At 41.1% G+C, this 25,620-nt stretch overlaps 1 protein-coding gene across 2 annotated transcripts in view; it reads left to right on the forward strand.

Moving 5' to 3' along the window:
* LOC124172840 overlaps nt 1–25,620 on the forward strand; it is a 101,531-nt gene that overhangs the window by 38,366 nt on the left and 37,545 nt on the right. For both annotated transcript variants that reach the window (XM_046552334.1, XM_046552335.1), the window contains exons 6-9: nt 3,415–3,639; nt 11,085–11,399; nt 13,620–14,289; nt 23,883–24,147. In XM_046552334.1, the coding sequence (XP_046408290.1) occupies nt 3,415–3,639; nt 11,085–11,399; nt 13,620–14,289; nt 23,883–24,147 (1,475 nt within the window). The remainder of the gene's footprint in view (nt 1–3,414; nt 3,640–11,084; nt 11,400–13,619; nt 14,290–23,882; nt 24,148–25,620) is intronic.

Consider the following 25,620-nt stretch of genomic DNA (forward strand, 5'->3'; position numbering starts at 1 on the left):
GTTTACTAAAATTTTCAATGATACTGATCGTATATTATGAAAGATATAAATTATTGAATGATACTATGCCAAAAAGGCAAAGTCATTTAAATCTCATCCGGCCGCTGAGATGGGATTTAATTAAATGCCCGCCGCGCTTGAGGGGTTAAGACATGTTTCCCTGAGCTCAGTGCCTCGTGCATGCATTGTTAACCTCAGACGATGTATAACTCCTATCCTCTCGTGTAGAAACTAGGTCCCTGTGACGTCACGTGGAGTGGCATCGCATGGGCGCCAATCTGGCCCTTTTCAAATGAGGATAAAAATGGACCATTGCCATTCGTCTAAACCGGTATTTCTAAAACCAAATAATTTGCATATTATGAATACACTAATGGTGGGTAACGAATCGCAATAAATGCCTTTCGTTTTCTTTGATGAAGGAAACTACCCTATTGTAATTTAACTGCCCTCACTATGATGACTCGTACAATAGCAACAACTGCCCAATGGCGAAAATTGTGCACAGTGGGCACTCCAAAGGCAACAGAAGGTGAGGAACTCGGGGTGGGGAAAATTGGGGCTTCTCATTGGCTGCAGTTTATCAAAGTCAGACATTCCCGAAAAATGGCCGCATTTTATTATCCGCCACGTCACAAGAATTGAGATATGCATTTGGATGAATCACGGTCGAAGAAAGAGATTTGGAATGAATGCAAGAATGCGAAAAATCCACAGAGAAAAAATCATTCGCCTTGACCGGGATTCGAACCCGGATCCCTCGATTTCCAGCCGAGTGCTTTAGCCAGTTAAGCTACCGAGGCGTCATTCTTCCCTGTGGAAATTTGTGGACTATACCGGACAAGGTAGTATGGACTGCTGAGCATATTTTGCGACGAGCAGTCCAAATCGTGCGCACGGCACCACAGCCGGAGAGTACCTTGTCCGGTATAGTCCACAAATTTCCACAGGGAAGAATGACGCCTCGGTAGCTTAACTGGCTAAAGCACTCGGCCGGAAATCGAGGGATCCGGGTTCGAATCCCGGTCAAGGCGAATGATTTTTTCTCTGTGGATTTTTCGCACAATTGTGCATTGCGGGTGACTCCCGTAAAAGTTATCACCGTGGCTAGTCCCGGTATACTTAAATTCGAATGCAAGAATGTTAATGGCTAATAATAATAAATTAAATCAAGAATTCGGAGGTTTACGACCCTTAATACGTTGTGTACCGGGGTAAGCTAATGTTTAGAATATAACTTTACCCAATCAAACGTTATGATGCATCAATTCATTATGAATAACGAACAACAACTGAAAACGTACTAACGAATACGTATTGTACGCTTTAAAATTGTTTAGGTTGACGCGCCTAAATGACGAGAATCTTCGTCATCCGTCCGGAACGTTCGGGAAAAAAATGACGAGATTTCTCGCCATCCGTACACAACGTGTTAATACAATAATGAAATCGACACAAAAGACAAGAAATACTTAAATAACACATCTTGCAATGCAAACCCAAGACTTTCAAGTCGACACATAGCTAAATAAAGGAACACAGAGATAACATACATAATGTACTTTATTCAAATTATTTTGTTGATCAAAGATATCTCTTGCAAATGAGAAATTAATCGTGGCTGCACCACGATTCGGTGGTCAAATACAAGGAATTACATGATTCAATCGTTAAAAAAAAAAAAAATATGACGAAAAATAAACACGCACATATAATGTACAATTTCACTTTTACGAATAGGTGCAGTGATATTTTCCTTGAGATGAATACACCTTCACCTGCGTAAATTTTGATAAAATCCAAGTTTATCAAACACCAATGGAATTTATTTGGAACATGCCATTTTTATAAATACATGATCATCTCAATGCTTTCCTTACGTACACATTCAAAACGGCAATGTTGGTTGATTCCTTGCAAAATAAATCGATGTATATTTTTCATACAAAAGAGAAATAAAACACGGTTTTAAAAAGTGACATTTTCACCGATTGACATTCACAAAATGGAGGAATACTTTGGGTTTGGTAATCAGTTCATTATGCAGGAACGCTGATCGTTCACGCACGCGATGAGGTTTCCCTGATTTTGCGCTTGTTGCCGCGCGGCAACAGTCTAAAAGGAACTCGACCCGCAATCACGGAGTCATGAACTGTTGGCGGTTGCGCATGAAGACGACCCTGAGTCCATTGTCAGCACTGCCGCCTCGCTGCAATGTTCGACAGCTTTGACGCAAGCCTTGGTGTGTTCGCAGAGCTGGTCGTAATTGACGAACCTGAGAAAGAGATAATAATAATTACAAATCTAGTAAATTAGTGTAAGGGAACGTTCAGGAAAATAATGGCAAGAATTCTCGCCATCAGTACACAACGTGTTAAGAAGATACAGTGAGTTCTCGTTCTACGTCACCCCGTTTAACGTCATTTCGCGATAACGTCACGAAAATTTTGAGACCGTCATTCGTTTATCGCACCTTCGTTTTGCGATAACGTCAAGGCTTTAACGTAAAGGCTCAAGGCTCAACGCAAATTTCGCGCGAAAAAAAAATGCGAAGCTGCGGGCGTTGCAGGTTGCACTGAATAGTAGAGGCCTTCACGTTGTAGAAATCCATCTTACTGATTTGTGAATGAAAAACTTTGCTGTTTCTACAAATTTGGAATTTTATTTTCCTGACTAGTTTCGATACACTGTATCATATTCATAGCAGGTTGTTCGCTTTGTCGGCGGTAATATAGTCAGTCTAAACGAAGTGTAAAATGGTGTGTTTATTGTTAATTGCGATTACGGTTTTAACAAATTTTCTGCAAAATGAAATCTTAGGTAGGTGCGCAAGGTTTTACTTGACATAATGGTTTTCAGGAACTTAAAAAGTGATTTCAAGGAATTTTTCCGTGTAGAACTCTTGAGTTTTTGTCGTCACTTTTTTCGCCGTGTTCACAATAATTTTGGTTCCTGTAACTGCGACGATGTTTCAGCGATGATGATGCCCAGGCGACGCTTGCCCGGGCGGCCACCATAGCGAAGCCGAAAAGAGTACTGGAGAACGAATTTCGGGTTGCGTCACGGCAAGCAATTGAGCGTACTAACCAGGAAAGCGCAATTTTTTCAAACGCACTAACCAAATAGTTTTACCTGTATTTTGTTCGGATGGTACAGGGACCGAGAGTAATCGCTGTATTAAGGGAGGAAAATGTACTAAGGAGGAACGTACTAACCAAGTTCCACTGTAATTTGTAAATTATGAATACACTAATGGTGGGTAACACGAATCACAATCAATGCCTTTCATTTTCTTTGATGAAGGAAACTACCCTATTGCATGAATGTTACATCAAGTTCATCAAATTGTCCAAATTTTGGTCGCCTCAATCGCGATGTAAAGAGGATTTACTGTATTATTATTTCTCTTTCTAGTCATCGCCAGCTGCCAAGGACTCCGGTGTCGGCCAGGTGACGGTGAAGAAGGAAGTGGGCAGCGTTGGTTATCCCTTCTCTGGACACTGTATCGTGATCCTCGATGGCACGGACGACGAGAGCCATGACGAGACCCCTCTGCCGCACACGTCGGATGGAAGAGGGGACCTCGAATCAGGGAAAGGGGGCGACAGAGGCACCCCGATGTGGACAGTGCAGGATCAAGTAATTGCCATTGTAGTAGGGCTGTGGGAGACTCGACCACCCGAGAGGAGAATTTCATTTCTCGGCATTGTCGGGACGAGACTCTCGCCGCGCCGAGAGTCTCGCCTGGGTCGAGAGTCTTGACGAGAGTCGAGAAGTCTCGCCCCTTCGAGATTTCTCGACACCCGTGGAGATTCCCGCTTCCTCGAAAAAATAACACTATTTCTATTTTAGACATTGAAAATAATTTAGCAAAAAGATTATTTTAAGACATCATATATATCTCCAAAACTAAAAATAGTTGTAATATAAGATCAACATTGACAATTTAAGCATATTTTATTATTTAATCAGGCAAAATTGACTGGTAACCATGAACCTTAGTTATCATAAATAAACATTTCAAAATATATATAAAATTCTATAGAAATAAATGATGATCTATGATCATTTTTTTAAATGATCAAGTGAATGTTTCTTTTCTGTTATATTACTATAATATTTAACATTGATGTAACTCTTTAACATGCCTGTGTATCAAAATTATTTGCTCAATTTCATTACAAGCCCTGATAATGGATTGTAAATAAACGGAAACGTTGGCACAATTTACATTTCAATTTAAAGACCTACACTCCATGATTCAAATATTATATTAAATATTTCCAAAACTAAAATTAGTTATAACTAGAGATGGGTCGAATAGCAGATTTCTCGAATTCGAATATCGAATTCGAATATTAAATCATACCTCGAATATTCGAATACCTCGAATTTCGAATACCTCGAATACTAAATGATGACTGCTGGAATGTTTGACTCGGTTGCCTATGCAGCAGGCAACACAAGATTTTGGGGAGTAATTTTGATTTCCTTAAAATGATTCGAACAGGAATTTAGCTGATTAATGAATAATTTAATTTTATGGAAACAATTGGGCATATTATTAATTCAGCTAACATCGCTTTACCCCCACTCCTGCTGCCAAGTGCTAGCTGACAATCTGAGGCATTTTGCAAAATACAAGCTCTTTTCCACCGGATTTTCTTCAATTATTTTCAGTCCATCTTTGGGAGTTCTCACGAGATAAGAAGATGAATTGGAATTGCTATCAGGGAGAAACCAAATATTCTGAGAAAATATCCTTTTGTCTGTGACTGTAACAATAAAGATTTATAGCACCACTCATAAATTGTAACTTGATATATGTTTTCGGAAAAAAATACCGCATCAACTTCCGAGAAGCTCAGCTGCTCATATCGAGTTTCGCCAGAATGCTAAGTCTCCGTCGTGTTTTGACATTTATTTCTTTGCGTAAAATGCTTAAATAAACTCAGAAATACGTCGTGTTTGGTCTTATTCTTTTTGAAATTACGCGCACATTACTAATATTTCAATTCAATAAAGGTGTAACATCAATTGACGAAAGTCATTCTTAGACACCCTTTGTGCTAATAGATGACTCATGCAGCGGTTGACCTCCACAGAAATGGGGAACTTCGAAGCTGGTAGGAAAAAAAAAGGTCAGTGGGGGAGGAAAGGGAGGGCCCGAAACACGTTTCTATTGTTCTCGCGTATTTTTTCGAAGCTAAGGTCTTCGTAATATGATCCCTGCGCGAGCTGTGACCTTTTTTTTATTTTGAAGAAGAGGAAAGCCTCAGAAGGGGGGCTAGTGCTGAATGGAGAGGGATACCGGACCTTGGGAAATGCGCTAATGTAAGTATCCCACGGTACTCACACAGCAGTTGACCTCCAGAAATGGGGAACTTCAAAGCAGGTAGCCAGAAAAAGGTCAGTGGGTGAGAAAAGGGGGGAGGGCGTGAAACACGTTTTTATTGTTCTCGTAACTCGATATTTTTTTCGAAGCAGGGGTCTTCGTAATGCGATCCCTGCGCGAGCTGGGACCTTTTGTTTGATTTCGGAGAAGAGGAAAGCTTCAGAGTGGTTGAGGCGAGTGCTGAATGGAGGGGGATAGAGGATCGTGGGAAATGCCCTAAGGTTGCTATCCCACGGCACTGAGTTTCTCCTGGTGGGGGGAATCGGGGCTTTTCGGATTTTTTCACCCGACTATTTTCGGTTCCCCTCGTCGAACACTTTTCACCGCTAAAATCCACGAATTTGATGCAATTCGTCAACTTGCGTAAAACGGCGCTGCGAGCACTAAATGACTACAGTTCTCTACATTTTTCCGAGTCACTACCAACGACGTGCGTGCGACAGTGTATGACGCGAAATTCAAAGTATTCGAGGTATTCGAGGCGGTACTTTTCGCATAACTATTCGAAATCTCGAATATCGAATACTTTCTAGTATTCGAGGTATTCGAGTATTCGCGGATACTATTCGCACATCTCTAGTTATAACATAAGATCGAAATTGACAATTTAAGCATATAATATATTATTTATCTATAGAATTCAATAGAATTTTATATATCTTTTTGAAATGTTTATTTATGGTAACTAAGGTTCATGGTTACCAGTCAATTTTGGTTGATTAAGTAATAAAATATGATTAAATTGTCAATTAAATAAAATATTTTATAGTGTGAATAAATCCATAAACGTAGTAAGGGATACCCCAGTAATCTCTATTAACGACTGATTGCGGTATTCATCGGAATTTCTCGCCTTGCTCGGGAGTCTCGACGGATGTCGAGAAATATCGAAGGGGCGAGACTTCTCGACTCTCGTCAAGACTCTCGACCCAGGCGAGACTCTCGACCCAGGCGAGACTCTCGCCGCGCTGAGAGTCTCATCCCGACAATGCCGAGAAATGAATTTCTCGTCTCAACCGTCGAGATGAGACTCTCGCGACGCACTAGTTACAAACCCTACTTAAGAGTCTGTAAATTTTAACCCTCTTTGTGCCGTGGGCCAATATATTGCCTTTTGATTCTCAGAATAAAATTGCCACTAGACGAAATGTTGGAATTGGTGTAGTTAATTATTCAAATCAATAATTGTGCTGCTACTATTGAATAAAAATTGTGATTTGACAACACTGATAAATTTATTTATTATGAGTGAAAGTTAGCAAAAAGCATGTTAATGCATCAAAAAATGGATTTTTCTGGATCAACAGGATTTTTCTCTCGATTATTTTACATTTTTTTAAATGTACCACTTACATTTGTCGTAAGTGCCACTCCAAGTAAGAGGCACTTACAGGATTAGTGTTAATATGCAAGTTTTATACTACGTTCATTATTATCATTCAATTTTTCTGCTAAGAAAACATGTTTACTGCGTTGGATTGGAAAAACTCCATTTTCCTTGATATGCAATTTGATTATTCCCATATAGTGAATATATGAAATTTTTGTCCTATTAATTCATTCACTTAAAATGGTCTAATTGTAGATATGATCTCCTGATGACGTCCTCACTAATTTAAAATAAAGTAAGCATGTAATATCTGGTTTTAAGGCTTAAGATTGCAAACTCCACTAACGTTTCCAATTCTTTCTCCATTCTGTGGACGAGACTCTCGCACAGCACTACATTGTAGCCCTATTTACTCTCAGGGCCGTATTCCTATGCGGTAACCACAGCAGACTCCCTATTATCCGGATGCGGTTTATCCGGGTTGCGGATTATCTGTGCCCGAGTTCACGGCTCCTTTGAAAATTTCTGCAGTAGCTATAAAATATTGTTAACCCCTTGGTTGGGGGCAGAAATTTCCTTATCTTTCACCTGGTGGGGAGCAAATCCACCGATTTTCGGAGATGCCGTTTTCAAAAAAAAATTTATAGTAAAGCTATTGCACAAAAATGGCAATATATTTAAAATATATTGGTATAGAACCTCTGACAAAGCAAAAAACATGCAATGATGCATAAAGAATGAATATTCACGCCTTCTCCGCATAACATTGCGACGCAACGGCACGTGCGAGTACAGTCGCGCTCCCCACATGGGTAGCGGAGTCCTCTTGAGACTATAGTCGCTCTCCCCAGTTAACACACTCAATGCGGATGCCTTGAATTCAAGGCATCCCGCGCTAGCCTAGGACGCGGATGCCTTGAATACAAGGCATCGGTCTCGTTAGGTTTCTCGGCCCGCTATCTGCCTCCGCGTCTTCCACTAGACCCTGCAATTATGCCCAGCATCTCAGAGTGTCTTCTCCTGTGACTGGATACAAGTCGTTTGCTTGCAGCAGATTTTTTGCCTTCTTTTTATTATAATATATTTATTATAATTTTATTATAATGTTTAATATTTTCTTTAATAATAGGGCAAATTTTAATAATTTTGAACTATGTATGATTGTATACGATTTAGGAAGACATAATATCTGATATTATTGCAAAATATTTTTTCCGCGTGGCGGTGTGTTATGATAAATTTTCTCAGCATTGAGTGTGTTAAGGGGTTAATAATATTAGGGGGACGGATGAGTCATAAAAAAAACACATTTAACTATTCACGTAGCTTTAAAACCCACCATTTTGAACCATTTATCTTAAAAAATGTCTGGGGGAGGGCCCCCACACCTATCGCTCCTGCCTCGTTCACATTACGATTGTCCGAGCGATCGTCCTGACGATAGTTGGCCCAACTAGTAGCGTGAATGCATGTCCTTACAATAGTTGACATAGTTCCGAACGTCGCCACTTTACGATGGTTAGGCACTGGGAGACCGGAAGAGGAAGTGACTAGAGGAAGACGTAAAGTTCGTTAAGCTCCCTTCGCTCTATCTACGTCATATCTGAGAACCTGACGACGAGATTACCCCCCACCACTTATGTAGGGTCGACTGAGTAACGCATGTAGGGGCCTTTTGTTATGTAGGGACGGACATGTAGGGTCGACTAAGAATATGGGCCCTAATGATGGTGAAAATCGATACATACATGTAGATTAGAGTTATTGTAGCATGTATAGGTAGTATGAAGATAATCATCGATTACAGGCATCCCCCGAGTTACGTATGTCTTGACTTACGTAAATCCGTACTTACGTAAGCGATAACCGTATTTCAAATGATTACGTTAATTTTCGAATGCGAGCGCGAAGAAGTATATATTCGCTTGTACAACCTATGGTAGAAAAAATATCGAATAGTTATAGAGTTTTTTACGTGCTAAAAATAACAAAGTGACCCATTTTTGTCATTCCTCGAAGGAAATTTCATTAATTTCTGTAGAAAAATCGCTTATAAATCCCAAGTCAATAATCAACGTGAAAATTTGCAGTTCTAGCGATGGATGTGGTGGCGTATGTGGTTGCGCTCATTCCTGTACGATACAACTTGTTATACAGCAATCTCTGAAGCGCCAACGCAAAGGTTCGACTTACGTAAATTTCGACTTACGCATAGTCTGCCGGAACGCATCTCTTACGTAACTCGGGGGATGCCTGTATATCTTAAAACAAAGGAGTTTGCAATAAAAGATCAGACAATGACAATCTACATAAAATTTATTTCTACGTGCGTGCTGCCGCTGCTCCCTGGTTGGCAATTTGACCCTGACCCTGGTATTGATAAACCAAAAAAAATGAAAAATCGTTCTTCATTCACAAGCAGTTGAGGTTAAGAGCTATAAAAGGGATAATACGAGGTGTGTTCAAAAAATATCGCGACTTTTGTTTTTTTTCAAAAATTATTTATTTATTCATGAATATCTAAGAGTTCTTGTCACAGGGTAGAACGGTCAATAAGGAATATTACCTGCAAGTTATGCGCAATTTGCGCGAAGCAATCCGCCAGAAACGCCCGGATTTGTGGAAGAACAAAAATTGGCTTTTGCACCACGATAACGCCCCTGCTCACTCATCGTTGCTTGTGCGCGACTTTTTGGCCAAAAACAACACACTAATGATGCCGCAGCTACGTATTCCCCAGATCTGGCCCCCTGTGACTTTTTCTTGTTCCCTAAACTGAAGAGACCCATGAAAGGACGACGTTACGCTACGATTGACGAGATAAAGACGGCATCGAAGGAGGAGCTGAACAAGATAAAAAAAAATGATTTTTTGAAGTGCTTCGAAGATTGGAAAAACCGTTGGCACAAGTGTATAATATCTCATGGGGATTACTTTGAAGGGGACAAAATAGATATTCATGAATAAATAAATAATTTTTGAAAAAACACAAAAGTCGCGATATTTTTTGAACACACCTCGTACATAAAAAAGAAGTTTTTTCCCATTTTAATCATGTTCTGCTCAGTAAACGGCAAACATCTCACTTTAAAAAAAAAAAAAACGAAAATCTAATTAAAAAATCGGTATTAATTGACATGCAGTAGAGTTTATCTGTTAAAAAGTATGGGGAAAAACACCAAAAATTGGGTTTTTTCGAATTTTGAGGATTTTCCGGAGTGAAAATGGAAAATCTAACACGGCCATTCAAAAGAACGATAAAAAATACACAAAAAATGATTGTATAAAAGTTTGCCAAAGATTACTTACATAACCTAAAAATTCATTAAAAAAATCAAATATTTTTCCTAAACTCAATTTTGACCCAAAAATGTATGAAAAATATCAGAGAATTATATGACATAAAAATATATTTTCATGAATTATTTCAGATTTTTTATAGTGAAGGATCGCTCAGGAAAAATGTTTTTCGAAAAAACACGTTTTTTTATCATGTAAGGACCGTGGGACCACCTAGGCATCTAAAAGTTTTGTTAAAGCGGTTTCTAAATATTTACTTTCGAGTGCGTAATCCCAAATAAGAATCCAGCCTTGTGCAGATTTTACCATCTTATCCCGCTATAGCATATAGAGGCCAATTTGAGGATCCTATATAGTAGTACAGTAGATTCCTGTTAATTGGGACATATTGGGACTTATGCACTTTGCCCCAATTAAGCGGCTGCCCCAACCAGGCGAACTGTCCTATAATATATCCTATATGAGCATAAAAAATGTTGAAATGATAGAAAGAAGACTAAAGAATGTTTATAATGCGACACAAGTTTATTAAACTATTAATTTGATTAATAAATCAGCGAGTTTAGTTACTTTATTACCACTTTTAAGAATTATAACAATTTAGTTAAAAATATTTTTCACAGCCTCGGGCGACGCTGAATGAATGTCTTTTTACTAAGTCCTATTAAAGAAAAGTCCTATCCTCTTGCAGATAGTATAACAGCAAGAGCTTTCAAAATAGGGCAAGAATAGGAACATTTGTGAAAAATAAGTGAATCAAAGGAGGAAAATATAAAAAAAGAAGGATTCTTAAAACAAAAAATTTTAATTTTCTTCGTGAGTATAGAGTCTATGTCGCCGACTCATGCCCCAATAAAGCGGCATGCTGTCCTAATTAAGCGGAGAATACTCTGGGATATTCCTCTATTGGGTTCTGTTCTTCAAGATCTGCCCCAATCAAGCGGCGGCCCCAAGTAACCGGTGGACCCATTAAACGGAATCTACTGTATTTGTGGTTTTTTAGGTCCTAACAATTTAGTCCAGAGGTTTTACTGTAGGTTATCGAACTCTTGTTTGCAGCATTCTCCTGGAGGTTGTAGCAGCCGTGGTGGCAGTGAGGATTGCGAGATGGACCCACTGCTGCTGGACGAGACGGAGAGCGAGGCAGGCGAGGTGGATGGGGGAGAGGAAGGGGAGGACGAGAGCGTGGCGGGAAGCTGCGCCCGGGTGCAGGTCTGGCCGCATCTCATCCTGAGACAGAAGCACGACATAGAGACTATCAGCGACAGCAGCGACGACGAGGACGAGACGTCACAGCCGTGCCAGGAGATGCCATCAGCGCCACCGTCACCGTCACCTGACGAGGACGGTGAGGAGGACATCGTCGTGGAGGCGGTGAGTTATTCTCTTATTTCTAAACATACGAGGGTTGTACCAAAAGTAAGGTTCCCATATTTTTTACAAATAGAAAACTTTTTTTATTGATATTAATTTTCACATTGTTGAAAAGCTTACACTTTTGCCTATTTTTCAACATAGTCTCCATTTTTTTCGACACTTTTAAAGATAGTGGTCCAGCTTTTTTATCCCTAAGTTGAAGAAGTCTCCCGCCAACCCGTTGAGGAAGTGTGTGACCTCTGCTCGGACTTCACCGTCGCTCTTGAAGCGTTTGCCACCTAAGAGTTTTGTTTCGGGGATAAAATGAAATACCCACGCTTCATCTCTGGTGACGATAGAGACCAACAACTTCTCCTTGTAGCCCCCCACCTTAAAATTGTTGAAGAAAATTGCGAGCAGTGTTAAGGCATTGCTCCATGAGTCCGTCAGTCAGCATCTGGGAGACCCAGCAAGCACACATCTTGCAATAACCCAACGTTTGTGTTAAATGCGATGGTGGTTGGCGTAACATGGTGAAACTCTTTCATGATGCACAAAGGTTAAGAAAAGACTTAGCTGTTTCACAAAATAAAATATATTTGCGACCAGTTTCGATACAGCGTATCATCATCTATACGCTGTATCGAAACTGGTCGCAAATATATTTTATTTTGTGAAACAGCTAAGTCTTTTCTTAACCTTTGTGCGTTTGTGTTAAAGTTCTTTGAATTGTGCCGTGAGAAGCTTCAGAAATGCATTCAACAAATTCACGGACAGTGACCCTCCGATCTTTGAGCAGCTCACTGTTGATCTTCTGGACAATCCAAAACCGGCGGTCTTCACTTCGTTCTTCATCGTGAACTTCCGACCAGCCCTTAGCAAAAGCCCTGCAACATTTGCGGATGCGCTGAACGGGCATGCACTCTTCACCATAAAGTTCAGTCAGTTGCTGATGAATCTCCAATGGCGGTAACTTCCTTGCCAGGAGAAATCGGATTACTGCTCGGTCAGGGTACCCACTCAACCGTGAAAACCTTAAAACCGTGTATAAGCCGTGAATTTCATCTACCGTGAAAAAACCTGGAAATAGCCGTGAATTTCATCATAAAACCTTAAAAATCTCTCAAACTTGATTGTAGAACTACAGTAGACGGGTTAAAAGAATAAAAGGATGTTTCGATCATGTTTCAAGGTCGAGTCACGTGCAGATACCGTCCACGCTTTTACCTGCACACGTGTATTCGAAAGCGCAACTATTAATTGGTCCGTGTGTGCCATGACAGCACATTGACCTTAAGCCTGCGATTGGAAGACGTTAACCCTGGCAAAAAATAGAGACACTTCTTCACTTCCCTCCCACCCTGCTCTCTTCATTTTCCCACTCACACCCTTTTAGCCGGACATGAATTTTGCTAACGATAGGTGACGTCATAATAGATAGCACTTTAATGGCTGCATTTGCATTCATAGCGTCTGTTTTGTTTGATAGATTTTAAGTTAATGTGCGGCCGATGATTGTTACGTGATCATTATTTCTGCCTAAAATGCCTTATCTACAGACCGTGAATTTGAAGACATTCAGACCGTGAAAACCTGGAAAAAACCGTGAATTTAATGTTTTAGTTTGAATGAGAACCCTGAGTGTGAACTTAGTTGCGCACCTAATGTAATTTATTATGAAGAGCGTGCTGCGCTCCCAGTGGGGGCTTCCCCCGCTCTTTTCAATGCAGGTCCACAGAGGGATAGGCGCGTTTCTAATTTTAAAGTGTAGAAAAAAAAGGCAGGGTCTTATGTACAAATTTAATTGGAATGTTCATGTACAAATTGAGGTCAGAGGACCTCTTTAAACACAATATTGGAAGTAATTATACACTATTCTCTGTTAAGCGCACATGATGACTCATACTTACGTATCAACAGGGGACTTGAATGTGGAATCAGCCGCATTTTGATAAAAGTTATGTAAAGAATGCGAGATATTGTTGCAAATGATCAAATGTATCAGTTGGTGCGCCGTTAACGTCAGGAATATTTACAGTTTTTTTAAATTAGTTAAAAACCAATTTTAGGAAACAATAGCAATATATAGGAAGTAAGATATGCCGTCGCATGTTCTTTGATAAATTCTGTGAATTTTGGTATCTCATTTGGAGAGTTTGGTTGCGTGTAAGTTGAGAAAAAGGTATTTATACAGTAGAAATAATATAGAAGATATCTAATTTTTTTCTTTTCTGTCAGGTTGTCTGCCGTGGGACTCCGAGTGTAGATGTGCCCTCAACAAGGGAGGTTGGTCGTTCCTCCCCCATCCCCCCTCCTCTTCCCATGGTCGGAACCGTCAGCTCAAACCTCATTCGGCAGTTCCTCTTGGACCCGTCCGAGGCGGGACGACTGACGCAACGGGAAGTGTCGATGACGACGCAACCAGAAGCGTTGATGACAACGCAACCTGAAGCGGAGACGACGACGCAACCGGAAGCAGCGACGACGACGCAACAACCACCACCTCCGCCTTTCAGCTGCGCCATTTGCGGATTGGATTGCGGAGACAGGGCTGGGCTGAGGATACACCAGATGCTGATGCACGCGAAGGAGACGCCCCGGGTCGGTTGTACCCTGTGTGGCGTGCTGTGTCAGGACAAGGCCGACTTGGATGTTCACGTCCTGGCCATGCACGCGGAAGGGCAGAGGTTCGTGTGTTCGATGTGCACGTGGACGTTTGCGCAAGAGTCGCAGTTGATGCAGCACGTGCGGTACCACTACCAGGACGGGGGGGGTGTGGTCTGTTTGGTGTGTCGATCGGTTCACGGCACGGGAGAGGAGCTGTTGCAGCACATGTCGTACGTACATGTCCATGCGGTGCACAGGGGAGAGGAGGAGCAGATGCAGATGCAAGGCCACGAAGCGAACGGTGAGTGTTTCGACGGTTTGGGGTGTGGCAAGGGGTAACAGGGTGGTTTCCTATTTTTTTTTATTGCCTAAATCGAAAGAATATTACTCCTGGAGTACGTATTTCACGCTTTTAGATTTTTAAATGACAACATCTATTTTTCGCGATCAAATGAAAAGTGAAAAATTTCAAGCGCGCGAAAACGCGACGCGTAAGAAGGAATGAAGGGAAAAAGTCCGTGCGACGCATTTCTGGTTCCCCCTCCCGCCTGGTAGGTGACCTTGATCGAGGCTCTGAGCGCTGATAGGACGCAGGATGCTAACGGGTAGCTGAGTACCTTCCTGTCTGGTAGCGCATGGCTTAAAAAAGGTTTATTAATACCTTATCAAGCGAAGAAAACTTTCCGACCTTAGCCAGTTTTAATAGGTGATTATTAAGACATGTTTCCCTGAGCTCTGTGACTCATGCATGCATTGGTAGCCTCTGACGATGCATAACTCCTATCTGCTCGTGTAGAATCTAGAAATCCCTGTGTCGTCAAGAGTGGCATCGCATGGGCGCCAATCTGGCCTTTTTCAAATGAGGATAAAATTTGACCCTTGCCATTCGTCTAAACCGGTATTTTAAAAACCAAATAATTTGTGTATTATGAATACACTAATGGTGGGTAACGAATCGCCATCAATGCCTTTTGTTTTCTTTGATGAAGGAAACTACCCTATTGAAAGATTGCTGTATTTCTCCAAACAAAAAAAGGGGGGGGACTATATTCAGACGTATACGGTATGCCGTATAAGCGTGTGTAAGAGGCGCACACGTGTAAGAGGCGCACCCTTATTTTGAGCATCGAAGCTATGAAGAAAAACATTTTGCGGCATTTTTTTATGCTATCGCGCGGTGTTGCAGACGTACGCCTGGAATTTCGACAGTTATCGAACTTTCCTCTTTCAATATTAATTGAAAGAGGAAATTTTGATAACTGCGGCGGTAATAGCGGCACAAGAGGGAGTAGAAAGAGTTCCGATCCTCTCTTCGCATACGCTGTTACTCTACGATGCTTGTCCTATTCATGAACAATTTTGTTCAAATGCTCTCGCAGGAGTATTGCAATAGAATTGTAGCCATGGAAAATTTTAAGGCAAAACACGTCAGGCACATAGCATGAACCTTCCCAAGAGCTTGGACAACAATCGGGGCAATCTCAGCGCCGTAGGATAATAACCGCGTCGTAGATTTAATGGAGCCACACTCGGCCCTCCATCAGCCAATGCCTCTGCCGTTTTTTTTCCTTTCCGAGACCCCACAGGAAAATAGGAAAACATCAAGTTACAGGGGAACAATGGAAACATGCTTCATCCCTACCCCGTCTCACCAACTGACCTTGATCGATCTCCCAGTTTATGGAGGCCAAATGGTAGGTGAGTCATTTACTGAGCCCGGAGATATCTCGATAGCTTTCAATAATAGTATGACATGCACGAGGTTCAAAAAAAGAAAGAGATCTAACACGACGCATATCTGACCGAATTTAAGTTTTTTGAGCTCTAATTGTTTGACACAAAGATTTTTAGTTACAACATGGCTACTAATCTTCAAAATAGTCCAAACAGCACAATTTCGGAAGAAACAAGCGTAGCATTAGCGCATTCAAACAAGGCGAGACGGACTGGAAACTTCAGGCAACGCAAACTGCGTATATCATATTGCTGCGCCTTCGCCCCTTCGCTTTGAAGGCAATGACGTCACATGCAAGATCGGACGTGTTCTTCCATTGCTCCTTCGCTCATAGCCTCGTTGCTTGAAATACGGAGGGGAGGGAGCGCGCTCCTTCCTCTCGACCTCACCTTCAGCGCTCTTCACTTATAAGCATTTCCCATTTCTTCTGTCCACCATTTAGTCCAGCAATGAGCACACTCGTTCGAATTTTTTAAAGTGCAGGTTTAAACACCAACATAATTTTCAGTTCCAATAAGCCTCATATTAGCGTCTGAAGATGATTTTTGGAAAATCAGGTCCTCAGCGTAATGGAAATTACTCGGCAAGACAGATATCGACTATTAACCAGGTATGTCCTTCAAAACTACGCGTTTCTCTACGTTTGATAAGCGATTACTATATGCAGTATAAATGCCACTCGTGGCAGTAAATTTAGTGCGCCCTCCGGAGCGAAAAACCCTGCGCGATCTTCCATGTTCACCTCTGGGGTGCCGACGTGACGGCGCGATGCTTACAAGAAAAGCAAACAGGAGCATTTTAAAAATACGTCACTAAGGGAGAAACTCCCCTGCCTACCGCTTGTTTTTGACCCAGGGTTTCAGATGACTGACTCACGCTGAAAACCAAGGCCACTCAGTTCCCCTTGGACTTGCGACCGGTGAAGGGGAGGGGGGGAAGATAAGAAGTTTGTGTAAGAGGCGCACCCCCATTTTTGGCTGCAGTTTCTGGGAAAAAAGGTGCGCCTCTTACACGCACTTATACGGTATATTTGAAAAAATATTCAGTAAATCTAAGACCTACTGTATTTCTCCGAATATACTCCCCCTCTGAATATAGTCCCTTCCCCCCCCTAATTTTGAGGCTTCAGTTTCGGGAAAAGTTAAAAAAATGCGTTTGAATATTGTCCCCCCCCCCCCTTTACTTTTACCATGTGCATTTTTGGAAATTAAGGGGCGGACATATACGGTAATACCCCTGAAGTAGGTACAGGCGGTCCTCGACTTTCGTACACTCGACTTTCGTACAATTCGCACTTTCGTATTTTGAAATTCTTGTTTTTATGCTATCCGCAAGAGGATAGGACTTTTCTTTAATAGGACTTAGTGAAAGACATTCATTCAGCATCGCCCGAGGCTGTGAAAAATACTTTTAACTAAATTGTTACAATTCTTAAAAATGATGATAAATTATCTGATGGAATTGTAACAATTGACGAACGACCGGTCGTTCACCGGTCAGGGATCTCTTGATCCCGGTGAGTATCTGCTGAGCGTGACCAATGCATGTATCCCTCGCACTGAGAAATGCATTTGGATGCATCATGGCCGTAGAAAGAGAGATGTGGGATGAATGTAAGAAGGTCAATCGCTGATGATAATAATGAAATACAGTGGAACCTCGTTAAAGCGACTACGGGCTATAGCGCCACACCCGCTATTACGAGAGATAGCCGATGCACCGTCAATTGACCCTATAATAAGCGTGTTAAAAAATTCGTTTTTACGAGACCCTTTCGGTGTTGGCTCTCGCCATAGCGAGGGTTTCACCGCCGGAAGACTTTCATGAAGACTCCTTAACCTCTGTAATTGCTACCGATCTGTTAGAAATGAAGTTAATGGAGTGCTCAGTCTCAAAGTTATGTGGTAAACTGTCGTTCGATAAATATAATGATCGACGAAACAATGCTTTGCATGATTTTTATTCAGTGCGGCACTTATAAATTGTTTGAATAGTTTGTCGTTATTTGAGTAAGGAAATTAAGTGATGCAAAAAAACATCACCTTTTGTCTGGATTTGTGCTCACGTTTATCGGATGGATGTTTATCTGTCGCCGCACCACTCCTGTTCCTGTATATCTGTTCGCAACAGGTATATGGGCTATTATTTGCTCCACCTCCGGTAAAGCGACAATTCGCTATAGCGAGTGTTTATTAGTGCACCGTGGGGTGTCGTTATATCGAGGTTGCACTGTATATACAATAAAAATACAGAAAAGGGAAAACCGTACAAAAATACATTTCAATATCACATGTTTTTATGAGAGTCTTCAAGGTATTCAGAGACACTGTAATAGCACTTTCCGAATAGGAGATTTTTAACCCTCCTTTTAAACAAAGCAGGTGAAGAGACGAGAAGTGACTCTCTCCTGACGTCACCTATTAATATCAAAATTCAGCTCCGGCTAAAGATTGCGAGTGAGAGAATGGAGGGACCAGGGTGCCAGGGAAGTTAATAAGTGTCTGAATTTTTGCCAGGGTTAATGAACACTTTGGTTACCAGTCTTCTGGCTTTGGTACAAGTTTAAGGTCAATGTGTCATCACAGAATCTTGACGTAGCTATGCATTGTATTTTGCCAATGGTGATAAATAAATATTATTATTATTATTATTATTGCTGCATTTGCATTCACAGCATATGTCGTGTACGTTAATTTGCAGTTAATTTTTGGCCAATGATTGATACGTGATAAAAATTTCTGCCTAAAGTGGCTTATGAACAGACTGTGAATAGGGTAATTTCCTTCATCAAATAAAACAATAGGCATTGGGATTGGTTTCCCACCATTAATGTATTCATAATATACACATTATTTGGTTTAAGAAATCCCAGTCTAGACGAATTTTAATGGTCAGTTTTAACCTCCTGTTTGAAAATTGCCAGAGTGGCGCCCATGCGATTCCACTCCACGTGACGTCACAGGGACCTACTTAGTTTCTATACGAGTGGATGGGAGTTTAACATTGTCTGAGATTGCCAATGCATGCATGAGGCACAGAAATCAGGGAAATATTTCTTAATAATCACCTATTAAAACTGCCTATAGTCGAGAAGTTTCCTTCGTTTGATAGGTTATTTATAATTCTAATTTAAGCCAAGCGCTACCTGCTAGCAGCCTGCATTGTAGCGGCACTTATAGCCTCATACCTAGGTGGCCTCATTCAGTAGCAGCCAGAATAGGAGTGACGTCACACGGGCTTTTCCCAGCACTCATACTTAGCCATCGTGTTTTCTGGCGCTTGAAAATTTTCACTTTTCATTTAATCGCAAATAATAGATATTGTCATTCAAAAATCTAAAAGTGTGTGATACTAGAGATGTGCAAATGGTATCCGCGAATACTTGAATACCTCGAATACTAGAAAGTATTCGATATTCGAGGTCTCGAATAATTATGCTTAAGGTACGCACTCGAGCACTTTGAATTTCGCACCGTACACTGTCGCACACCGTCGTTGGTAGCCGACTCGGAAAATTGTAAAGAACTCTAGTCGTTTCGTGCATGCAGCACCATAATAGGCAACTTGATGAACTACATCAAGTTCGCAGATTATAGCAGTGAAAAGAGTTCGACGTGGGGAACCGAAAATGATGTACAGTGAGTCCTCGTTTAACATCACTTACTGTTCCTGAAAAATGTGACGATAAACGAAATGACGTTAATCGAAGCATAATATCCCATAAGAAACAATGTAAAAAGTGAGTATCGGCTCCTAGACCTCACAATTCCTAAGCGAAAAAATTTTAGTATCATATCTGGGGCATTTTTTACGATGGGAATGCCAAGCTATGGCATAAGTACGAGTTGCTGTCTTCATCGACGACAATAGCAGCACTGACGTAAATCCTTCTCCATTTTTGTATCTTCCCGCATTTGCTTTTCGGCTTCGCTATGGTGGTCGCCCGGGGGAGCGTCGCCTGGGCATCATCGCTGACACATCGTCGCAGTTACAGGACCCAAAATTATTGTGAACTCGGCAAAAAAAGTGACGACAAAATCTCCGAGTTCTACACGGAAAAATTCCTTGAAATCACTTTTTAGGTTCCTGAAAACCATTATGTCAAGTAAAACCTTGCGCACCTAACTAAGAATTCATTTTGCAGAAAATTTGCTAAAACCGTAATCGCAATTAACAATAAACACGCCGTTTTACACTTCGTTTAGACTTACTGCATTACCGCCCACAAAACGAACAACCTGCAACGCCCGCCGCTTCAGGTTTTTTTCTCGCGCGAAATTTAAAAGCCTTGACGTTATCGCGAAGCAAAGGTGAGATGAACGAGTGACGGTCTCAAAATTTTCGTGACGTTATCACGAAATGACATTAAACGGGGTGACGTAGAACGAGGTCTCACTGAATATAATGCGGCCTGCGATTGTTACGTGATCGGTATTTGTGTTGAAAAAATGGCTTTTCAACAGACCGTGAGTTTGATGACATTTATAATTTGAATGCTCTGACTGGAAATCAAGCTCAGGAATCTGCAAATACAGTATTAGGTTTGAGAGCAACAAGGAGCTACCTGTTACAAGTACCACTAGGATAAATAAGTTTCAAGCCAAAGATGCAGCCTGCAAAGCTGTCAACAAGCTGAAACCAGAGAAAGGTATTTATTCACGGGAAGGGTTCATTATTCCCGTGAATAAATACCTTTCCCTGGTTATTTCGCAGGTATGGCTATGAAAACCTGGAAAAAACCGTGAATTTTATTATTTATTCGGAGTGGGAACCCGTGCGTAGGTTTATGTAGGTTGTTCACAATGACTGCTAATTTTCAGGTTCTCCAGCCGTGTCTGTCGTTTATGGTTGACATCAGTTTCGGAAGCCATCCTGCTTCCGACTTCAGGCCGAAGGTGAGAAGTTTTCATTATTTGCCATCTTATATAGCACTTTTCAATTGCTTCCCTGATTTTCCTTGGGTAGTAGCCAGTGGCGCCGACTCCGTGGGGCTTGGGGGGGCCCGAGCCCCCTCAATAATTCGCTATGGGTGTTGGGAAAAAAGTTTCAGGCTTGTCGATTTTCCCCGGAGTGTCCAGATATCGAGATTCGAGTTATCAGGGTTCTAATGTTGATCATATGGCCTCAGTGCCATAGTTGCCGGCCTCGGTGGCGTAGGGGTAACGTTCTCGCCTGCCAAACAAGAGGTCGCGGGTTCGAGTCCCGCCTGGGTAGGTTACCCCGGTCCAGGGCATGGTCGTTTGTATACGTTTACTTGTTACATTTGTTGGACACCCCGGTGTAAAATGGCCAATAAGAGCTGTATCCGGTGGTTTGAGAATAAAAATAAAATAAAATAAAAAAATAAAATATGACTCTTGTAAAATGTTTAAAAAACTTAAAATTCGCTACTTATAAAATTTCCCGGGGCTAGATCCCCGGTTTGGGCCCCCCCAATATTTTTTGTAAGCCCTGGTAGTAGCGACTCTCTTTTGCCAAAAAAGTTGAAATTCACAAAACACAGAAAATCAACAGGGACAACGGCTACCCCAATCAGCAACGTGTGGAGGAGAGTAGTGACCCATCAGCGCACAGGGGGAGAACGGCCAGTGCTATATAAGACAGTAAAAAAAATGAAAACTTCTCACCTTCGACCTGAAGGCGAAAGCAGGATGGGTTTCGAAACTATTGTCAACCATAAACGACAGACGCGGCTGGAGAACCCGGAAATTAGCAGTCATCATGAGATACACTCGTCATTGCGTGGTTTGGCGTCGAAAATTCATGAAGTGGTAGACTCGTCATTACTAAAGCGCAAGGGGTTAAGCAAAATGGATTAAACTTAAAAATTTCTCCGAGCTCTGGAGGGGATTTTATCCCCCAATAACCCCCCCATCGCTGCTCCACAGAGAGAGAGAGACCCATCCCGGCACATGAGATTGAGAAATCATTGCAGTAGGAGATACAGTGTCTGGCGTGATACGGTGGAAATCTTTGTTAATCAGCTTATTAAAACCACTTGTCTGTTTCCACACACTTTTATTTAACCCCTGACGCTGTAATGATGAGTCTGGCTCATCATGAACTTTCGATGCCAAACTGCTCAATGACGAGCGTTTCTCGTCATCGGATTTACATAATTTTAGTACTATTCAGAGGAACAATATAATTATTTCGAAAGCTTAAAAATGTTAAAACATGCATAGTATACATGAATACAGGCGGTCCCCGACTTTCGTACACAATGCGTTCCCGAAAACTTGTACGAAAGTCGAACCATTGACTTCCATACTAATTAGGGGTTACGTTCCAAAAGAGCGGAATATACGTACTAAAACCTTTTTTTTCACGGAATTCATTTCAATTGACTTAATTTTAATAATATATTAATAAAACTCCTCAAATCATATAATTTATTTCGAAAATACACAGAAAATGCAAATATAAGTTTAAAAAACAAGAACTCCGTTGGCTATCGAGTGAAACTTCCTCTTGGCGTTTAAGTTGACATTCCACTTATTATGTATTATGTATATGTATGTATTATATTCCACTATAAATAAAAGGACATATCAAGTAGCATAAAAAAATGTATTCGTTGAACCCGCACTCTGGATACCTTTTAATTTTTACACCAAAATTCGATGTTTGGCAGGTGACATTCGTGATCGCGTATGTTCCGCATGTTATTCAAAAAAGACAAAAGACAAACGGAATTCGGGTGATGTGTCGTGCAATATCGTTGCTGAAGGTTTACATGAATTAAACAGCCCCCAAACGAAAAAATACAATTAGAAAGAAGGTCTTACTAGTTTTATTGAAAGCTATTCGATGATGTCTAGTCATCTTCTTTTGAAAAATATCTTCAATGAAGGCTTTCCTCTTCTCTTGATAAAGGATCCTATAGCAGGCAGTCTCTCTCCCAAATAAATCACCTAGATCAGAGTCAATTACCAACAATTCCCTTCATTATATACATTCATATTGTTCGCATATACTGCCGATACTGCAATTTGAAACAATTGAATGTTGGGATGCGCAATAAACATAGCGGGAATTTAAAAAAAAATTACAGACCAGCGTCCGAAAGTCCGAATTTAGCGTACGAAAGTCGAGTAAAAGGTGTCAATTTTGAACGTACGAAAGTGCGAATTGTACGAAAGTCGAGTGTACGAAAGTCGAGGACCGCCTGTAATTCGTATTTCATGATACATGATGCATTGGAAGGATCAAAATGATTTTATTCGATTAGCGATAGATGTGTTCCCAATTTGAGGTCCTATTTTTTGTTGATGAACAATTTGCCCTTTTAGTGCCAAGGGCCAATATACAGTAATACCTCACTTGTGAAACTCTCAGTGGAAAACCAAAAAAAGTTTCATAAGTGAGGAGGTTTCATACGTGAGGTGTTTCGGTATTTAGCATGAAATCCTTTCCTATAGGGGCCGGTTTGTTTCCAGGATGCAATTAATCATTTGGAGGCAAGAAATTGCAGCCTAATAATCTTATTTACTCGCGAGCAACACCACAGATGATGTGTTACTTAAAGAGAAACATAATTTTACATTCCTGATCAACATTACCCGCTCCCAGCGGGCTTCCCCCCCTCTTTTCAATGCAGGTCCACAGAGGGATAGGCGCGTTTCTAATTTTAAAATGTAGAAAAAAAAGGCAGGGTCTTATGTAGAAATTTAATTGGAATGTTCATGTACAAATTGAGGTGAGAGGACCTCTTTAAACACAACATTGGTATTAGTTTTTACACTATCCTCTGTTAAACGCACATGATGACTCATACTTACGCATCAACAGGAGACTTGAATGTGGAATCAGCCGCATTTTGATAAAAGTTATTTAAAGAATGCGAGACATTGTTAGAAAAGGAACAAATGTATCAGTTGGTGCACCGTTAACGTCAGGAATATTTATCGGTTTTTGTTTTTTTTTTAATTATTATTATTTAAAAACAAATTTTAGGAAACAATAGCAATATTTAGGAAGTAAGATATGCCGTCACATGTTCTGTGATAAATTCTGTGCATTTTGATACCTCATTTGTGGAGTGTGGTTGCGTATAAGTTGTGAAAAAGGTATCTATACAGTAGAAATAATATAGGAGATCGAGAGTGCGAACCCAGTTACAACCTCCTTGCTGTGAACTGTTCTGCCTTCTGTTTCAGTGGACCCCCTCGGGTACAGTGTGGAGGAGAGAGTGGGCGATCCGGTGCCGATAGCTGTCCACCGGAGGGTGGACAGTGGTCTGCAGCATTGGGAACAGTTGAACGGCGGCATGCTTCCTTGGCGAGATGATCCCACGGCCGTGGCGGCAGTCGTCCCTGATTCTCCCGCTGAAGACAACATACCGGTGGAAATGGTGGGGCAAGACCGTGTGGTTTACGATGCGAGGACGAAAGAATGCTATGCAATCGCCAAACCCTTCAATAGGTAAGTTTCTCCATTGTGTTTGTGATGACAAATTTATTTTGATGAGCATAGGAACACAGTGAGTCCTCGTTTAACGTCACTTACCGTTCCTGAAAAATGTGACGATAAACGAAATGACGTTAATCGAAGAATAATATCCCATAAGAAATGATGTTAACACATTGTGGTCCGTTCACGTAAAATTGCGTGTTTCCTCATCCAACGGTAGTTGTCCGGCTACGTATTATTACGTGTTTCTATATTATGATTTGTCACTCCCCTCTACGGAATTATTTTGCACTGTTTGACCAAGTTATTGTTCTTGCATAGAATAAATAAAAACATATGCATTAAAAATACATGATCATCATAAAAACGTGTATATGTTTGTGCCAAAAAAATGCCTAAGTTCTCGAGTTGTCTGACTTTAGTGGTATACTTGGAACTTATGGGTAAAAATTTAAAAAATGGCCGGCCTCCGGGGTCAGTCAAATGCAAAGGGCATCGGAACAAGAAGTGTTAAAAGTGAATATCGGCTCCTAGACCTCACAATTCTTACGCAAAAAAAATATTAGCGTATCATATCTGGGGCATTTTTTTACGGTGGGAATGCCAAACTATCGCATAAATACGAGTTCCTGTCTTCATCGACGACAATAGCAGCAGTCACGTAAATCCTTCTCCATTTTTGTATCTTCCCGCATTTGCTTTTCGGCTTCGCTATGGTGGTCGCCCGGGCGAGCGTCGCCTGGGCATCATCATCGCTGAAACATCGTCGCAGTTACAGGAACCAAAATTATTGTGAACTCGGCAAAAGAAGTGACGACAAAAACTCCGAGTTCTACACGGAAAAATGCCTTGAAATCACGTTTTAGGTTCCTGAAAACCATTTTGTCAAGTAAAACCTTGCGCAACTACGCAAGAATTCATTTTGCAGAAATTTTTGCTAAAACCGTAATCGCAATTAAGAATGAACACACCGTTTTACACTTTGCTTAGACTGACTGTATTACCGCCCACAAAACGAACAACCTGCAACGCCCACCGTGTCGCCTTTTTTTTTTTCAGCGCAAAATTTAAAAGACTTGACGTTATCGCGAAGCGTAGGTGCGATAAACGAATGACGGTCTCAAAATTTTCGTGACGTTATCGCGAAATGACATTAAACGGGGTGACGTAGAACGAGGACTCACTGTATAATATTTTTTTGGTAAGTATATCGATGGCTAAGTTCTAAGAACACATATCTCAAAAATATCTCTGCGTATAGTTCCATAATATCGCATTACTCAGCAGACGGGTCAGGTGGGGTTGTGGTAGCGTTTAAGGCTAACATACAGGGGACCAGGGTTCGGGGCTTCCTATCCGGCGGTGTACCACCAGTGTACCTTTTTATCTGTATCACCTATAAATGTACAAGATGTAACTAATTTCTACAAATAAAGATTAATTTTAACAAAAATCGAGCGTTATCATATATGCACATAACATGGG

The sequence above is a fragment of the Ischnura elegans genome (assembly GCF_921293095.1).
Source record: "Ischnura elegans chromosome 13 unlocalized genomic scaffold, ioIscEleg1.1 SUPER_13_unloc_3, whole genome shotgun sequence".
Classification (NCBI taxonomy): domain Eukaryota; kingdom Metazoa; phylum Arthropoda; class Insecta; order Odonata; family Coenagrionidae; genus Ischnura; species Ischnura elegans.